General features: G+C 45.3%; 1 protein-coding gene and 1 non-coding gene across 3 annotated transcripts in view; one reads left to right on the plus strand and one right to left on the minus strand.

Annotated features, from left to right (window-relative positions):
• Elapor1 (endosome-lysosome associated apoptosis and autophagy regulator 1) overlaps positions 1 to 18,830 on the plus strand; it is a 71,668-nt gene that overhangs the window by 21,794 nt on the left and 31,044 nt on the right. For both annotated transcript variants that reach the window (XM_029475414.2, XM_021157508.3), the window contains exon 2: positions 17,892 to 18,012. In XM_029475414.2, coding sequence (XP_029331274.1) covers positions 17,892 to 18,012 — 121 coding nt within the window. The remainder of the gene's footprint in view (positions 1 to 17,891; positions 18,013 to 18,830) is intronic.
• LOC115030800 (U6atac minor spliceosomal RNA) lies at positions 11,858 to 11,980 on the minus strand. The gene has a single exon (XR_003836373.1). It is a non-coding gene; the product is annotated as a U6atac minor spliceosomal RNA (small nuclear RNA).

Consider the following 18,830-nt stretch of genomic DNA (forward strand, 5'->3'; position numbering starts at 1 on the left):
CCTGTTGCTTTTTGCCTCTGATGCTTTCAGGGTTTGCCCCACAAACTTTCTACCCTTCTCCATAAGAGGTCAGTGAGCAGGTCTTGAACCAGTCTTTTAAGGACTCTGGCTGCTCTCCATTGCCTGCAGTCTGGATGCTACTGCCCTCCACTCCCAAAACTCCCAAGAAGAAAAGTGGCATCTTTCAAAACTCAGGTTGTAGGCCGCGCCTGGTGGTGTATGCCTGTAAACTCAGCTCTCATGAGGCTGGGGAAGGTTAGGAGTTCAAGGTTACCCTTGGCTGCTTTGCTAGTATAAGGCCATCCTGGGCTACATGGGAGTCTGTCTTTAAGAAAGGAAGAAAGAAAGAAAGTAAGAGAGAGAGAGAGGAAGGAAGGAAGGAAAGAAAGAAAAGAAAGAAGAGAACGAACAAGAACAAACGGGGAAAAGAACAACCATAAAATGAAACCATATTGCTCCTGGGTTAGGGATAAAGCTCAGTGACAGAGGCCTTTCCTGGCAAATGATGAAATGATGTTCTCCTGGTTCCTAAAAGAAGCAAAAAAACCAAAACAAAACAAAAACCTCTTGTCAAGGCTCCCAGAGCCCAGCCCTCTGTATAAGACATAGCAAACATCTGCTCAGTGAACAGCTGGCATGTATGCCCCATCCTGTTGGCTTACTGATAAGACATTCTGCCCGGCATCTGCTGCTCTCTTCATAGCTGATCTGTGTAGAGCCCAGTCAGTCCTTCCTCCACCGCCACAGCCTGAAGGCCTATGCCAGCTTTAAAAGCACCATCGCTGCCTTTTTTTTTTTTAAGTTTTTATTTTATGTGTATGGCTGTATTATTGTATGCTTGTATGTCTGTATATCACATATGCCCCTGCCAGAAGAGAGATTCAGATCCCCCTCGAACTGGAGTTACAAACGGTCATAAGCCACCATATAATGTCCTGGGAACTGAACCTGGATCCTCCCACCTCTCCAGCCCCATATCCTGGCTGTCTTATCCTAAACAAAAGCTGTGGCTGAATGGGGCTTCTCCTCATGACTGCCTCCCAGGAGCTCTCAACATTTATGGAGGAAACCTGGAGGAAGCTCTGATTTAAGGAGCTGTTCTGTCTGGTTTTGTGTCAAACTTGACACACGCTGGAGTTATCACAGAGAAAGGAGCTTCAGGTGAGGAAATGCCTCCATGAGATCCAGCTGTAAGGCATTTTCTCAATTAGTGATCAAGTACCTTGTGGGTGGTACCATCTCTGGGCTGGTAGTCTTGGGTTCTATAAGAAAGCAAGCTGAGGGGTTGGAGAGATGGCTCAGCCATTAAAGGCTAGGCTTACAGCCAAAAATATAAGAAAGCATGCTGAGCAAGCCAGGGGAAGCAAGCCAGTAAGACACATCCCTCCATGGCCTCCGTATAGGCTCCTGCTTCCTGACCTGCTTGAGTTCCAGTCCTGACTTCCTTTGGTGATATGCAGACAGCAGTATGGAAGTGTAAGCTGAATAAACCCTTTCCTCCCCAACTTGCTTCTTGGTCATGATGTTTTGTGCTGGAGTAGAAACCCTGACTAAGACAGGAGCCGTCTCTAAGCTCTCTTGTCTCCCTCCCTTCTGTTTCAAAAATAGTGCTGTGGTGGGGCTGAGGGTGCATCTCAGAGGCAGACCCGCTGAGTTTATAAGGTGGAGGGTTTATCCCCAGCTCTGGAAACAAACAAACAGACAGTGGAGGGTAAAAACCCCGGCTACATATCCAGTCTGAGGCCAGCTGGGGTTTGTGAGATCTTGTTTCCAAACAAATGAACATAGAGGAGTAATGTATTTCCAGCATGAAAAAGAAGACAACCATGGGAGTCAGAGGTGTGATGTAATTGGTAAAGCGCTTGCCACAGAGCCCTGGGTTTAGTCCCAGCTTTGTATAAAGCTGTGTGTCTTGGTTCAGGCCTGTGATGCCAGCGCTTGGGAGGTGGAGGCAGGAAGATTAGAAGGTCAAGGTCAACTCTAGCTATGTGATGAGTGTGTCGTCAGCTTAGAAACCTGAACCCTGTGTATGTGTGTGTGTGTGTGTGTAATTTAAAAAAAATACACACAATAGTTAGAGAAAGAATGGAAGTTTTTGGAAATCCTGTAATTGCATAGGACACGCAAAAGAAAAAACAGGACTGTGTCAGTTTAACTCCAGGCTGGCAACATTGCATGTCCTCTTGCCTTTGGGTCTAAATGCTGGGACTACAGCCGTACGCTTGGCCCTGCTTTGATCTTTTCGTTTTTAATTTTTTTTTTCTATCTAAGAAACCCTTGCTACATCTCACAGCACAGGACCAAGAACCTTGCTTGTCTTTATCTAGATAGAGAACTTGATTTGTGGACATTGTATTGAGGCCACTCATGTCCTCCAGATACTTCTGTAAATGGTATCCAGAGCGTACCCCAGTGTGACCTGATCTAGAAATGGGGTCTTTGCAGATGAAGTCCAAATGACATCCTTAGGGCAGGACCTAATCTGACTGATGCTCTTAAGGAGGGTTGGGGAGTTTAGGGGTACACACACGGTGAAAGTGCCACGTGAGGATAGGAGTTTTGCAAGGTATGGTACCACCTGTCTGAGTCAGAGGAATTATCAGTTCTAGGTCAGCCTGGTGTTACAAGTGGACACTGACTAAAAAAAAAAAACAAAAACCCAAAACGCAGTGTTATGCTGTAACAAACGCAGGAATGCCCCAGATTGCAGATTGCCACCACAAGCTAGGACAGGAATGCAGAACATTTTCTCCCTGTCAGCTTCAGGCATCTCTCCTGCCGAGTCCTTCATTTCAAGGGCTCCCAAACTGTGAGACAGCAAAAGCTTGTGGTTTAAGTCCACCCAGAAGCTACAAAGACAGAGAAGACCTGGTAGGAAGGAAGGGGTGGGAGGATCAAGACAGGGACACTCTGAATGATGTCGCATCCTGTATATGACACTACATAATGGACACAGCACTACACATTCAAAGCTACAGAACATACAATGCCACTTGACCCTGAGGTCGGGCAATGGATTTGAGTGGTTAGCGATACATCCATTGCTGCATCCACTTTGGTGGAGGAGGTCGATGGTGTTAGGGAACACCCAGAATGTCTATTTTCCTTTCAGGCTTGAGAACTTATAATTGTTGTTTGCTTGTCTGTGATTGTTTTCATTGTTATTTTATTTGTGGCTTTGCTGTTTGTTTATGAGACAAGGACTCACCACGTAGTCCTGGCTGGTCTAGAACTCACAGAGATCCTGTTGCCTCTGCCTCCCTAGTGCTAGGGATTAAAGGTGTGCACTAGCACACCCAGACAGGGTCTTATGTAGCCCAGTGTAGCCTCAAACTCAAACTGTGTAATACAGGATAACTCTGAACTTGTAATATTTCTGTCTTCATCTCTCCACTGCTAGGATCGTAGGTACCTGCCATGACCCCTGGTGGCTGAACTCTGTTTGCCTAGAGTCCTTGTTTATTTTAGGCAAACAAGCCATGTTCTCGGCCCAGAGAACCTATGATTGATTTTAAAAATAGTTTTTTTAAAAAAAGGTTTTGAGGAGACTTGAAAGCATATATGGGTGTCCTTGGGGACGTAGGAACCCCAGCTCGAGGAATACTCTTCTATTGTGGGGTTGTACCAGCTGGGAATTGTTTGCTGTAACTGTAGTGGAATTAAAGCCCTGTTGACTTGTATCTGTAGACACATGTCCTCCATGCCGAAGTTCCCAGTCTCAGACAGGTGACATCCAGACAGACCATGTCCTCAGACAGGTTTTCTTGGGCCAGGCCCTCGTTGACCCGGTGTTCTCGAGTCCAGTTACAAGCTCACGCAAAAACAATCGAATGGAACACGTTGCACTCATTAAAAAACAAGAGAAACCCATCTTTGAAGTACAGTGTCCGAGAGCCCCACCCCCTGGACAGATGTGTGCCCTCCTCTCACCTGTCAGAAAATGATGGGGTTTCCTAAAGTGGCATTTTGTCTCTTGGTGACAAAGCCCTTTCAATCCCAGGGACATTTTATGGCTGACACTGAAAAGCCCTTTGCACCTGGCCACCTGGCCGTGGTTACCAAGTGTCAGCAACCAGCCTTTGTCTGTGGGAGATTAGCTCTGGGGGGGGGGTGTTGTTGGGGTGAAAAACTGAGGGAGAGGACAGATGTTATTCCATATGTATGAGAAGACTTGGATTAGCAAGAGGGTGAGTCAGGCAGGAAGATCCAGTGAGGGCGAGGAGGCTGTCACCGCAGGTCGTCATGATAGGCAGCAATGTCAAGGGCTCCTTCTCTTGCTCTTGCTCCCTGACAAGGTCACCAGAAGTCTGAGGTGCCCGATAGGGTCCCCCTCAGGTATGTCCTAGTAAGAGGCAGCTTGCTTGCTTTCTTTCTTTCTTTCTTTCTTTCTTTCTTTCTTTCTTTCTTTCTTTCTTTCTTCTCTCTCTCTCTCTCTCTCTCTCTCTCTCCTTCCCTCCTCCCTCCCTCCCTTCCTTCCTTTCTTCCTTCCTTCCTTCCTTCCTTCCTTCCTTCCTTCCTTCCTTCCTTCCTCCCTCCCTCCCTCCCTCGCTTCCTTCCTTCCTCCTCCCTTCCTTCCTTCATTTCTTTCTGATCTTTCCTTTCTTCTGTACTAGAAGGTTGAACGTAAGCCACACACACGCTGTGTAGGCAAGGGTTCTACCACTGGTGAGTTTCATCCCTCTTTTACCTACCTTTAAAATTTTAGCTTCCAAAAACTTTCCCGAACAGACTCTGAGCATCATCCTCAGAGATGGTTGTTGCCATCCAGATTTCCGGGTGTGAAGTGGACTGTTTCGTCCTCTTAGCCGAGTGTGTGACATATCCAATTTATAGACTCGGGAGATCTGATGGACCCACAACCCTGCAGGGTAGCATGCTAGGACAAGAGCAGGGTCCAGACCTCTAGGCTCGAATCCCATCACTTTGCACAGCTGCAGAGATGCTCTTGTTATTCAGTCATTCAACAAATCCTTATGGCCAGCCACTATGGCCACACTTTGTGTAGCGTGTCTCTGGAGTGCCTGTGAGTGATGTCTTTTGGGTTTGGGTCAAAGGAGAAGCTTTGACCAATGCTAAGAACAATGCTAAGAACAATGCTAAGAATCAGTAATCTAAGGCCAGGATTCTCTCCCAGACTCCTTAACCTGGGACTCCCAGTCATCCTGGTACCATGTTGCTAGGCAACCTCACATGGTAAGGGACAGCTGGCTGGGACCAGCTCACTTGAGGCCTGTTGCTTGGTAGTTCCTGGGTCTGGTGGTGTCTGTGAGGGCAAGAGGTCTTATATGTTAGCAGACTGCACTTGGGGCATTCAGGAAAGCCCTAAGTCTGCCTTAACCCTATGAGTCTCCTTTAGTGCCCAACATTCATGTAAAGACTCTGGTACTCTGGGATGAGGTTGTTCAGTTGGCAGTAGAATGTTCTCCAGTCCCACATAACACCAAGCATGGGGCTCAGCATTTGCCGCCAAGTCTGACAAACTGAATTTGATTCCTGAAAACTACAGGGTGGAAGAGAGAACTGGCTTCTTCAAGTGGCCCTCTGATCACCACATAGCAGGGATACACTCCCACCCCCTCCCCACATATACATACATACATATGCACAAACAGAGATATACAATCTAACTTTAAAATGGGCATGATGCTACATGCCTGTAATCCTACCACTGATAGGACAGGAAGGTCAGAACTGAGTCCATAGTCAGCCTGGGTTACATGTGAGCTTTGGCTCAGAAAGACTCTGGCATCCTACCTGTTCTGATGTGTAAAACTTTCAATGTAAACAAATTTCACTTAAGGAGAGGTAGAAACATGTAATCCCACTAAAAAGACAGCTTTCTACTTCCTTTTGACGGGGCTATCCTTTTAAATCCTTGGGCTCTTGGTTAAAGTATTATAGCCTTGGTTTAGTAAAATATTAAATGACCTCACACTTCAAATCCGTCATTACATGTTTACATGTTTTTCTGGGTAGAGAGGAAGTGGCAATAAAATTAATGGAAAGTATGAGTCTGCTGGCCAGGAAAACACACAGGGCTGAATTCTGTGCCCTGTCATGCACAGAGGTGATCTATAAAGCACAGGCTAAGAACCATATCCTGTAGGAAATTTGTTTATCATCTAACAAATGGGACAAATAATTTATTTTTACATTCATGTATTTATGTGTGTATATGAATATTTTGCGTGCATGTATTTCTATGTATTATGCTTATGACTTTTGCCCTCTATGGACAGGAAAGGGTATCAGATCCCCTGGAAGTGGAGTTATAGATAGTTGTGAGCCATCATGTGGGTTCTTGGAATCCAACTCAGGACCTCTCTAACCAGTGCTCTTAACTCTGAGCCTCCTGCCCAGCACCAGTACTTAAGTTAATACTTAGAACACTAAGCCCTGAAAGAGGGAAGGTAACAGAGACCCAAACACACTGTCCAGGAAGTTTCAATGAGCAGACATATATACTACTGATGTATAGGTGGTCCTAATAGGGCGAGGATGGGGAGGCAGGTGGCTGCCATCCCTCCCCTCCTTCCTGTCTGGCAAGCTAGAGAATAATAGGGAAAGACCCTCCCACCACCACCTTCATAATGGATAAGAGAATTCAGGTTGCCTTGCTCCAGAGCCTCAACTCATGCACACACCACAACTCAAGCTGGGTCAATCCCAGTGCGAAAAACATAAAGAAGGTCACTCAAGAAAGGTCACTTTAGCCGGCAGTGTGCCCAGAAGACTCTTGGAGAGGACTGATGTTTCAAACTGTGACATTTCTCTGATTTTTTTCCAAGTTTCTGAGCAGAGTGGGCTTTATTCCTACTTCTCGGTAAACAGCAAGTCTCCTGACAAAGAGTGGAAGGACGGAGAGGGAACAGAAGGCTGCCAGTACCTGCCATTAATCCGTGGGATCCAAGAAGCAACTACCTACGGACCTGAGTCCCCAGCTCAGTGGCACTTGATACCTGAAACATCTTACTATTATGTCCTAAGGAGCTTCTTTTCAGGAACTCTGAGAGGAGGGAGAAATGACCTGGGTGTTGGAGGAACGGGAAGTGTCCTTCCTCAGAACAGGGATGTAGTCACTATTGGCTCCAGCAATAACTCAGGTTTGCTTAAGAACTTGTTCTCAAGAACCCGAGGCCGCCAAGACAAACCCTGGCGCTGCTGGTCTGCTTCCCGGTGTGACTGGGACCACACAACCTTGGCTTTGGGATTCAAAGACTCTGAAGGGGAGACACCTGCCTGGATCTAGGTTCTTCCTGAGGATAGGGGAGACTCTTTCACCAGCCACTTCTCAGAAGCTGTTAATGTTTTATTCAATAACATTCATTCACTAAAATGACATGGTTGGGACCTAGGCACCACAAATGTAAGTATATACATTTCACTGCAAAGGAATAATAGGATGTATATAAAATGCTCTCCAGTGGAGTGAGTAGAAGTTAGTAGGAAGTAGATGAAGTGAGAACACCAGAAACTGGAAAGTATTAAAACAGTAATGAGCCCAAGGGCCCACTGTACTATTTTGATATCTGGAAATATATATTTAATAAAAGCTTGACATGGTGGCATACATTCATACTTCCACCTCTAAGAATCAGGAGGTAGGTTGATGCCAACCTAGGTTACATAGCAAGACCTTGTCTCAAAAGAACAACAACAACAACAAACCTACAAAATCATACATTAGATCTTACCATAAGGAAGTCTTCACAAGTCTAAGACCAGCCTGAGCTACTTAAGACACTCTCTCGAACAAACAAACAAACAAACCAAAAACGTTTTAAAGGGATATCTGTCCCCTCCCGTAAGTTTCTCTTCTTGAACAGGAGTTTTAAAGGAACTCATCGTCTTAAACCTGACCGTCCCATCCTGGGACTCTTATCCAAAAGCAACAGCAAGAGAGACTCAGGTACCGTCACTGGAGTGTAGTCTAAAACAAGGAAACCCTGGGTGAAACTCGCTGTCCAGTGGCAGAAATGGTTAAGGACTGTGCAGAGAAATTGGTAAAGACATGGGAAAACAACCTCAACCACCTGAAAGCAAACCAAAAAAAGGCCTCATTTGCATAGTGCAGGACTGCCACGGACTACCCCACTCAGGTATGGGGTCCCTGGAATGAGGCTCCTCAAACCTAGGTGGGTAAGGATTTGATAGTGACAAACAGAAAGAGACACAGAAGCAGTTTGAATCTGAATATATTTTGCAGCTCTTAAGCAGGGGATTTTATACATTAAAAGACCAAGCATTACAACTCTTAGTAACTATATCCAGTGAAATAATCACAAATACCAAAACAAACAAACAAACAAAAAATCAAAATTTGGAAGAGTAAAGCACAAAAATCATCCAAGCATTACAACTCTGAAACTATGTATTCAGTGAATCACAAACAGAACAGGTAACATCATTATTAATATAAAGCATCAAAATATAACAATTCTAAAAGGATGTATTCAGTGAGGCAATCATCCAAAGCTAGTGGCATATTTCCAAGAGCAGGTTAATAAATCTTTATGGTCAGTGCTCTTAACCACTGAGCTAACTTTCCAGCCCCATATGGTCAATTATTATTCAACATCTAATGCCTAATTTTTTATAAATCTTCAATGTATAAACTTAAACTATTTTAATTCTTTCTAATTATGGCTTTCTTTACCATTTACCAAAACCCACCTCTGATGACACACATGTAGCCATATGGAATTTTATTGTTGGGAAAGTTTTTATCATAATAGTTTTGTAAATGATTTAGAAAGTAAAGCATTGGTTTCCCTGGGGATAAGGTCATGTTAGTGACCCCATCTCTAGGGATGGTTTCTTAACCATCCCTAGTCCCATTATTCTCGCTTAAGATCTTGGCCTAGGCTACCAGGAACATGTCAATAAGAAAAGGAATCAGAGAAAACAAAACAGATAGATTGCCATGAGGACTATGGCTCAATAATTTTTCTCCGGCAAAGAGTTCCACAACCGGTTCCAGGAGGCCTCCCCCTTTTGAGGTCGATCGCCTCAGTCTGTGGAACTTGTCACACTGATCCTGCTGGAGGTGGTGTGGCACAGGACCTTTGCTTTGTACTTGTTTGTGGTTCTAGGGACAACCCAAAGGCTCTGGGCATTGCCAAGCATCTGCTCAGCTGAGCCTCATCCCAGACCTTCAGTTTGTTTTAACAAAAACCTACACAGGAAACTGGAAATGTTGCTCACTGGTGGAGCACATGCAAGACCCCAGAGTTCAATCTCCGTCACCACTTCAGCATATGCACACACAGAAAAATAATCTGGAAAGAGAGACAGACAACAAAATATCAAAAGTAACTCTCGCAGGCCACCTTTCACCCAGCATGCAATGTGCATTTGTAGGGAACTTGACACATGGATAGATGACCTGCTTCTGGGTCTCAGACAGGGTCCTTGCTGTGACCAACTGAAAGTCAGCTTTGGGTTATAGGTTTACAACTACAGGAGAGAAGTAAAACTGGGAATGGGATGAATTATTTCTTTCTTATAGCAAATATACTTTTTCTTTTAAATTTTTTTATTACATCCTATCTATTATCTATGTATCTATCTATGTATCTGGCTGTGTATGTATGTGTGTGTATGTATGTATGTATCTACCCACTTGTACAACATGTCTGTACAGGTGCATATGCACATGTCTATGCCTGGGCGTGGCCAAAGACTGACACTGGCATCTCCTTGACTTATCTCCATCTCAGTTTTTTGAGTTAGGTCTCTCACTGAACCCGGAGCTTCCTGACCCAGCTGACGAGACACCTGGCAAGCCCGGGGATCCTTGACTTCCATCTCCCCAGTTCTGTGATTAGATGTCTGGCTTTTTAAAATGATATATAATATTTTTATTGATTCATTGAGAATTTCATACATATGCCTGGATTTTACTCAGGTTCCTGGTCTCACATTGGCCGCAGGTCCTCATGCTTGTCCTGCGAATACTTTACTGATTAAGTCATCACACCAGGCCCCCTGCCTGCCTTTGGACTCTGCTGCCAGCCCAGGCCATCTGTAGACAGCACCCTTGGCAGCCCCGCCAGAGGATTGCCCTGGCAGGAAGGAGGAGGGCATAGGATGCCCCACGGCCACTAGGCCGTCTAGTCTTGTCCCTTAGGCATTTCTGCCAGCCATCTGTCCTCTCTATTTCTAGCAGCAAAGCTAAGTATCTTTGGAGGCCTGCTTGCCACACCTTTAAAACCTCTCTCAGTCAGAAAAGAAGCAGGGTTGTTCACTGTTTAGTGACACCTTGGACTCTCTTGGCCTTAAGAGAGGTGTTCCTGTCTTTGGCAGAATCCTTAGGCATCAAGGCTTCTGCTGAAGAAATAGTGGATGGAGTGAGAGAGTGTGGTAAAAGGTAGGGGAGTGGGGTGGCAGTTACATTTCTTCGTATTTTATGACCTGTCTCTTCTCTACTTTATTCTCATCAGCAGACCGTACAGTTCAGCTATGATCTCTGTGAAAACTGGGACTCTTTCAGATCCTGGGCTTCAGACTCATACTGACTGCTGAGAGTGTCTCCCTAGAATGTGGAAGAGGCCCATGGCACCAAAATTGCCAGAGTTTAAATGATTTAATTGTAAAAGAATGGAATGCTTGAAAACAAAACATTTTTAGCAGTCAATTTTCCTCTTCTTCCTCCTCTTCCTCCTCCTCCTCCTCTTGTTCTTCCTCCTTCTCTTTTCCTCTTTCTCTTCTTTTGCACAGTTACAACAAAACTGCTTTAAAAATGCCTTAATAACAATCTGGTGAACCTCAGGGAGTCACCACTGCTCCTGCTTGGTGTCTTTTTGAGTTCAATTTAGTAGACTGAATGATAATTGAAAATACATTTTTTCCTAAAATAATTGGAGCTGTCTCTTGCTTTTAGACTGCCAGGTAATCAGATTTCCATTGGAAGGCATATTTAATAGACTAACTCTGAGGCTGGGATATTCTCCATGCCTCATGGCAAGATCCTTTTAAAATGTAAAGATTTAAAAATTCATCTCAGACGAGTCTTGCATTTGCCATCTTTTCCCCTCTACTTCCGGAGTATTGGGATTACAGGTTTGTGCTGCCACACCAAGTCATGATATCTGCCCACCCCTTTATTTACAGTATAGGGTTGATGAGATGGTTCAGTAGGTGTAGGTGCCTTCAACCAAGCCTGAGGACCCGAGTTCAATCCCTGGGACCCACACGGTGTTAGGAGAGAAATGACTCCCGAAGACTGTCCTCTGACCTCTATGCGCATACACATGGTGTCGCATAAATAAGTTACTTAATGTAATTTATTCTAAAATGTAGGGTTATTTTTTTTTAGTTTTACACACAGCAGAAGTTACCACCTTAGCCATTTTTATTTGTGTGTGTTTTATGCGCATGTGTGTCTATGCACCACTTTTACGCCCAGTCCCTGGAGAAACAGAACAGAGTGTCTGATTCTCTAGAGTTGGAGTTACAGATGGCTGGAAGCTGCCTGCGGGTGCTGGGGATCAAACCCAGATCCCGTGGAAGAGCAGCCAGTGCTCTTAACTGTCAACTCATTTCTTCAGTCCCCAAATTAGCCATTTTCCCATTAATTTGTTTATTCATTCACTTTATATTGCCATTGCTGTCCCCCCCACACACACATACACAGCCCCTCCACTCATCCCCCCTTCTCCCCTGAGAGGGCGAAGGCCCCACCCCTTGGGTATCCCTGCACCCTGGCACATCAAGTCTCTGCAGGGCTAGGTGCTCATTCTCCCTCTGAGGCCAGACAAGGCAGCCCAGTTAGGGGAATGGAATCCATAGACAGGCAACAGCTTGGGGACAGCCCCTGCTCCAGTTATTGGGGAACCCATATGAAGACCAAGGTACACAGAAACAGTGGTTAGACGCCACAAACTATGGTAGCAGTACCTTAACTGTATGCGTATTATTAGGCCCAAGGGCTTCTTCTGTCCTTGTCTAGGGGAGCGCTAACCCTATGCTCATACAACACCAAATTAGCCGTTTTTAAGTGATCCGCTCACTAGCTTTCGGACATGCATCCTGCTGCACTGTCATCAGCATGCCACAGACCTGTCTGTGAAACTGTCTCCATGAACACAACCCTTGTCTCCTTCTCTATCTCGTTCCTCCACGGATGCAGTTCTGCTGTCTCTCTGATCCCAACTACTTAGGGTACAGCATAGATGTGAATGCATCCAGCATTCTTCCCTCTCTGACCCGGCTCTTTCCCTTAGTATAATTGTTTTACCTCTGTGGACTCAGGTGGGTGGGGCTATGGCCAGGCAGAACTGAGAAGTAAGGAGGGCTTCTGGACAGTGGCTCCACCTCTCTGTCCCACCCCTGACTCAGTAACAACCCACTTCAGGCTCTTACTCAGTGACCAGATGTCCTCACTCCCTTCATCTCATCTCTCACTTATCCTAGGAGAGTGTCTGACGTGCAGTCCCATGGCAGGCAAGCCACCCACCTCACTCAACAGTCCCATCAAGCTGTCCACCTAATGCCAAGTCTTCCTAAAAGGGCCACCGTTTCCAGAGCAGAGGGCTGTAGTGGACACGGCAGGCTGCACCAGCATATGTTCACTGCTGAGGTGGTTCCCTATAAAGAGACAAGCATGTGACCAGCCCTTCTGCTCCACACTGCTATGACCTTTGTTTGAGAGATCTGTGAAACACTTTCCTTATCAAGTCCCCAGCATCCTGAGAGGCAGTGTAGGGGTCCAGACACACCCGTGAGTGTGATTGGTGCAAGGGCCGGCTGCTCTGAAACACTGGCAGCCTTACACATAGACTCCAATTCCAATGGCTGGGTCCAATCCTAGCTTGGTCATCTCCTGGCTATGTGGTATGAGGAGCAAGTGACTTCTACCTTTCTGAAGCCCAATTCTTTCTTCTGTAAAACTGTTCAGGGGTTGGGAACATTGCTTAGGGTAGGACACTTGCCTAGCATGCTCCAGCTCCTGGGCTCGTTCCCTAGCACCACACTGACTGATTGATTAATTGATAATAGTTTCTACCTTGTCAGAAACTATTTAACATTTTAAAAATTATTTTATGTGTATGAGTATTTTGCCTGCATGTATGAATAAACATCACATGTGTATGGTGCCAATGGAGGCCAAAAGAAGGCATTCAGTCTGGAACTGAAGTTAACACATTGTGTAAGCTACAACGTGAGCCCTGAGAGTCAAACCCAGAATCCTAGAGCAGGAACCCTTACCAACTGAGAGGCACCTCTGTCCCAGGACGGGCAGACTGCCATTCAAATACCATCCCGACCGGCTGATATTTATTTTTCCATTTGTGCTATACCCAAACAACATTGTGTGAGTGAATATAAACCCTGGAAGATCAGTACATGGAATGGGGTTCCTGACTGCTACCAACAGATAGTTCAGTACCAAGCGAAGGGAGCTCCAACCTAAAGGCTTTCCTTTCTTCTTTCTTGAGTCCCCAGGAGTGCTACTTGGCTGCGTGGTGTGGGATAGCTGGAGCATGGATTAATTAAAGGTCTATAAATCATTTCTAAACCCTCTCACTGATTTCCTAGGAACAGGGAATAGTCAATCCCGTTGTGCCCAACACTGGAGTGTCACACATCTGCATGGAGGGAGGAAGCAATTGTGTGCTAAATAGATGTGTGTGTGTGTGTGTGTGTGTATGTTAATCTGTGGCATATGCTGGTTGTACACTTTCAAAAGTAGCTGATTGGGGAATTTAAATATTGTTTGTTTGATGATGAATTGCATCACACTGATGGAATTAAGAAAAGCCTAGGACAATGGGGCTGGAGGGATGGTTCAGTGGTTAAGAGCACTTGTTGATCCCCAGGGTTTGATCCCCAGTACCCACATGGACTGCAGTTTCATATACATAACATTTTTTTAAAATCTAAAATGAAAAGAAATGCCCAGGACATTGGTGAGGCACACCTTTGAGTGGTACATCTGTGAAGATGTTTCTAGAGAGAATAATTAACTAAGGGGGATGTCCACACTGGCATCAGTACATGGAATGGGGTCCCTGACTGAATAAGAAGGGGCAGGAGAAAGCCAGACACGGGATGACATTCCCTTTTCTGTGCTTTCTGGTCCATTGAAATGGGAGCACACAGGCTCACGTTCCTGCTGCCACGTCTTCCCAGAGCACAAACCAAAGTCTACCCTTCCTCCCCTAAGTTGCCTTCTGTCAGCTATTTGGGCAGAGCGACGAGAAAAGCCACTAATAATCCTCGGGGAATTGATATGCTCATAGGAGAATGAGCAGAACAGGGAGAGCCTGCCAGGTCTTCTCTGCCCTAACTCTGCCTACGCTTGTCTTTCACGATGTGATCTTAAAGCACAGCTCGGCTTTCGGCAGCTGCAACAGAGCTAGCAATCACAGATGCTGTGACCCTCCCCAAGTGGCATGGAGAAAATTAACACACATTAGGAGGGAAACTTTCTAAGGCTCAGAGCAACCATTCTCCCAGAAAATCTCTTAGCCTCATAGCACCCGGAGACACCAAGTAAAAGCCAATGAAAAAGGAGAGATTTGTCCCCTGTGCCTTCAAAAGGCCAAACGCAATTAGAGTGAATTAAAATTATCTGCTTGAGTAGATTAGCTATTTTCACACCAATTCTCAGGCCTCAGAATTGAACCTAGCTTGGCTGCTGACAGGCCACTGATATCATCATATTTAATTTTTAGACTTGGCTGTGAAACTTGGCTCAATGTGAGTTTGTGTTTTGTCAGACCTTCAAAAGTGGGAGAGGATTCCTGCTGGCCAGTCTGAGTTTGGGCTCAGTGACTTACAGGTTGTGTGACCTTGGACAAGACAAGCAAGCCATTTCACCCCATGGACAGCCAACTCCACAATGAAGAAAACAGCCTCTGCCCTGTTGGCCTCCTAGGAAGCCCCGAAGCTCAGATGAGATGTGGTTCGGGAGATGTAAAAGCGCCACATGAACTGCCAGGGCAACTGGGTTCACAGATAAAATCCTTTCTGCATCAGTACCAAATCTCTGTTGAATGTGCATCCTGTGGATTTTACTTAGCCCTCATTCTGGCAACATGACCCTTTTGAAAGTGTCATTTTTAGAACTGAAAACAAGACATGCTTAGTCGGCCAACTTACCTCCCAGCGACAGGCTAGTTATCTCGGAGACAAGGAAACGATAGAAATCATGAAGAAAAGGAGGCCTAGAAAGGTTGGTAGCTTAGGCCACAATGAACTCTCATCCTTTCTTTCTCATCCTGATGCTCTCTCTTTCCCTACATTAAATGAAACCAACATTTAAATCCAAAGCTACAGATTCTGGTAAAACGTTAAGCTTCAGATGACAGGTATGGTACAGATTTGCATCTGTAGATCCCAGCATTTGACAGAGGCAAGAAGGTCAAGGAATTTAAGGCTATCCTTTGCTACACAGAGAATCCAAGGCCAGACCCAGTGGTGGCTCATTTCATGAAAGCAGCTGCTGCCAAGCCTGACAACCCGAGTTCAATCCCTGGGACCTTGTGCTGGATGGTTTTATGTCAACTTGACACAGGGTAGAGTCATCAGAGAGGAAAGACCTCTCAGTTGAGAAAATGCCTCTAAAAAGATTAGGCTACAGCAAACCTGTAGGGTATTTTCATAATTAGTGATTGATGTGGGAGGGCCCTGCCCATGGTGGGGAGGGCCATTCCTGGGTTCTATAAGAAAGTGTGTTGAACAAGCCAGTAAGCAACACCCTCCATGGTCTCTGCATGAGCTCCTGCCTCCAGGTTCATGCCCTGTTTTGAGTTTCTGTCCTAACTTCCTTCAGTGATGAACAGTGCTATGGAAGCCAAATAAGCCCTTCCCTCCCCAAGATGCTTCAGTCATGGTGTTTTATCATGCAATAGAATCCCTAAGACAGACTCACACATTGAAAGGTTTTGCAAGTCTTCTAACCTGCACATATGCAGCATAGTACATGCACCCACACATAAACACACAGGACAAATCAAGGTAGTTCTTAAAGACAGATCGGGGCTGGAGAACGGTTCAGCAGTTAAGATGGACTCTGGGGGGTATGAGAATACACATGGTGCACAGAGAAACATACAAGCAGAACTCTCATATACACAAAAATAAAATTAAAAATACATATACAGGTCAAAACTCAACCCAGGCTGTGTGAGACGCTGTCACAAACAAACAAACAAACATAAAGGCCTCGATTCTCCCAACTTTTTCTGTTCAGTTTTTGCCTGAAGGTGACCTGTCAAGTTCAGGTCACTGTCCAAGCCAAACTTACTGGTCCATCTAGAACTTGTACATGCTGGGCTAACAATATGTATTCAGCAAATATTTACGGGGGGGGGGAGAGGAAGATGTAACCTACAATTACTCTTTCTTTGTACTAAGTTTCTGGAATCCCAGAATTGGAAACACCATGCTCAAATCCATATTTCAGCAAATCTGGGATCCCCCTGCTTCTGAGACAGGCCATTGTTTTAAACATGGCACATAAGAAAAAGTTCTAGTCAGTTAAAAGATGACACAATGCTTTTCTTTAAAAACCACCTTACACTTTGATTTTTATAGATGTTAAGTAAATAAGTTACATATCCCAGGATAGATAAGACTGTGCTTAAAAAAAAAAAAAAAGGTCAAGCTTTGTCCTTCTCCTGACAGGACAGATTAGCAGGCTCCTTGTAATTATGCATCTTGCAGAATTGTCCTTTTGTGTGGTTGGAAGGAGGACATTTTGCTTCACTTATAAATACAGTAACACAAAATATAGGTGTGGACTCAAAACTTGGACCATGAAATACTTGAAGAGCAAAAGCGATCTTTTGGTTCTGAGGTTTATCAGGAGACTCTAAGGTGCGGAGGGCGCTCGCCTCGGCTGAAGGCGCCGCCATATTCGCTGTGTCTCCGTATGTAAGTGTGCTTTTGCTTTTGTTTTTGCTTTTGCTTGTTTTACTTCATCTTGATTTGGCGGCTGCACTTCTGTTTCCCTGACGTTCTAGTTCAGATAAAGCAGCTGGAAGGCGAGGCCCCCTCCCCCCCCCCACCTGGAGTTACACGTGGACAGGTGCATGTGATGGCAGCGACTCACCTGCTGGGCTAAAAATGACATTTGTGTGATGCAATGGGGGCTTCGGAGTCTGTCTGAGCAGAGAGTGCTAGAAATAAAGCTTGTATACCAATTGTAATTGTTTTTTTTGGGGGGGGCAGCCTCTCCGTTTAGAATGTCCTTGTTCTCTTTTGTTTTGAATTCTTCTCTCATACAATATATCCTGACTACAGCTTCCCCTCCCCCCACTCCTTCTAGTCCCTCCCCATCTCCCCAAGATCTACTCTTTCCCACCTCCCCACTTCCCAACCCCTGTCTCATCCCAGAAAAGAGCTGGCTTCCCAGGGACTTGTTTGTAAATTCTGTTTGGACTAGATGAACTCCTATTTCTAGCTGGTTTTTTATTTTTTTGAGCTTATTGGATTTTTTGTTTGTTTGTTTGTTTGTTTTTGACAGTCTTACGTAGCCAAGTTTCTCCCTGAACTTGAACATCCCAAAGGATGACTTTGAGCTGTGAATTACATGGCCAGCCTTAGTTTGTTGTTTAATCACCCCATTCCTACCATCCATTGGGACATTATGTAAACACAACAGCAAAGAGAATCATACACACACACACACACACACACACACTCACTCACTCACAAATGTTCTAAGTGACTAGACCACAGGCAGGTGGGGGAAAAATAATCCAAATTATTGTAGTTTTCCTAGGGGCCCTGTAACCACAGGGTACCATGATGCCTTGCTCTTTGCCAGGGTCATTGGGCCATTACTGTAATGAAAGGTGTCAGTAGCCCTCATACTGGGCAGAAAACTGTCAATGTTTGATCTCTGATGATGGACCATTTGCCCACTGTTCTCTCCCTTGCAGTCAGAGTACCATTTTGAGTACACAGCGTGTGACAGCACAGGTTCCAGGTGGAGGGTCGCCGTGCCACACAGCCCGGGCTTGTGCACCAGCCTCCCAGACCCCGTCAAGGGCACCGAGTGCTGTAAGCAGCCTTTCTGTTCTAGGGTCTCCCTGATACTTAGCTCTGACCTCTAATCTAAGCCTCTTGCCATCCAAGCCAGGCTCTTCCTGACAGCACAGACATCAGATTCCCCCCCCCCCTAGTTTTCTGCCCCCAGCCCTTCTGAAATGTGGTACAGCTGCAGAAATTTTATTTAGCCAGGAGTGGTGGCTCCTGCCTTTAAGCCTAGCACTTGGAAGCCAGAGGCAGATGAAGCTCTGTGAGTTAGAGGCCAGCCTGGTCTACATCATGAGCTCTAGAACAACTAGGACTACATAGAGAGGCCATGTCTCAAACACACACACACACACTCAAACACACACACACACACACAAACAAAGAAGAGGAAGAGAAGAAGAAAAAGAAGAGGAAGAGGAGGAGGCAGGAAAGAAAGGTTATTTAATTCAAATTACGTATCTGAATTCACTTTTTAAAAAAAATTCAGATCCAATTAATAGGATATAGACAATTCTGGCTGTCTCTCTCTCTCTCTCTCTCTTTCTCTCTCTCTCTCTCTCTCTCTCTCTCTCTCTCTCTCACACACACACACAGGTGCACTATTGAGTGCATGCTCATGCACACACACCCTTCATTTTTCTTTTCTGCCTGTCTGTGCATTTCTCTCTGACCTGCATCTACCAGCTACAGCAGTCATTAGGCAATATTCCAGTTTGCTTTTGTTCTTGGAAGGAAAACCAAAGAAAATGAGCTTGTGCAGGTCCGGGCTTTAAAATGCACTGGGCATCAATCATTTCAGGGAGCTAGGTCCTTCCCACTGTCGATGTGACCAGAAAGGCTGT

This window comes from Mus caroli, unplaced genomic scaffold, assembly GCF_978045245.1.
Source record: "Mus caroli unplaced genomic scaffold, Mus_caroli_1 scaffold_3, whole genome shotgun sequence".
NCBI lineage: Eukaryota > Metazoa > Chordata > Mammalia > Rodentia > Muridae > Mus > Mus caroli.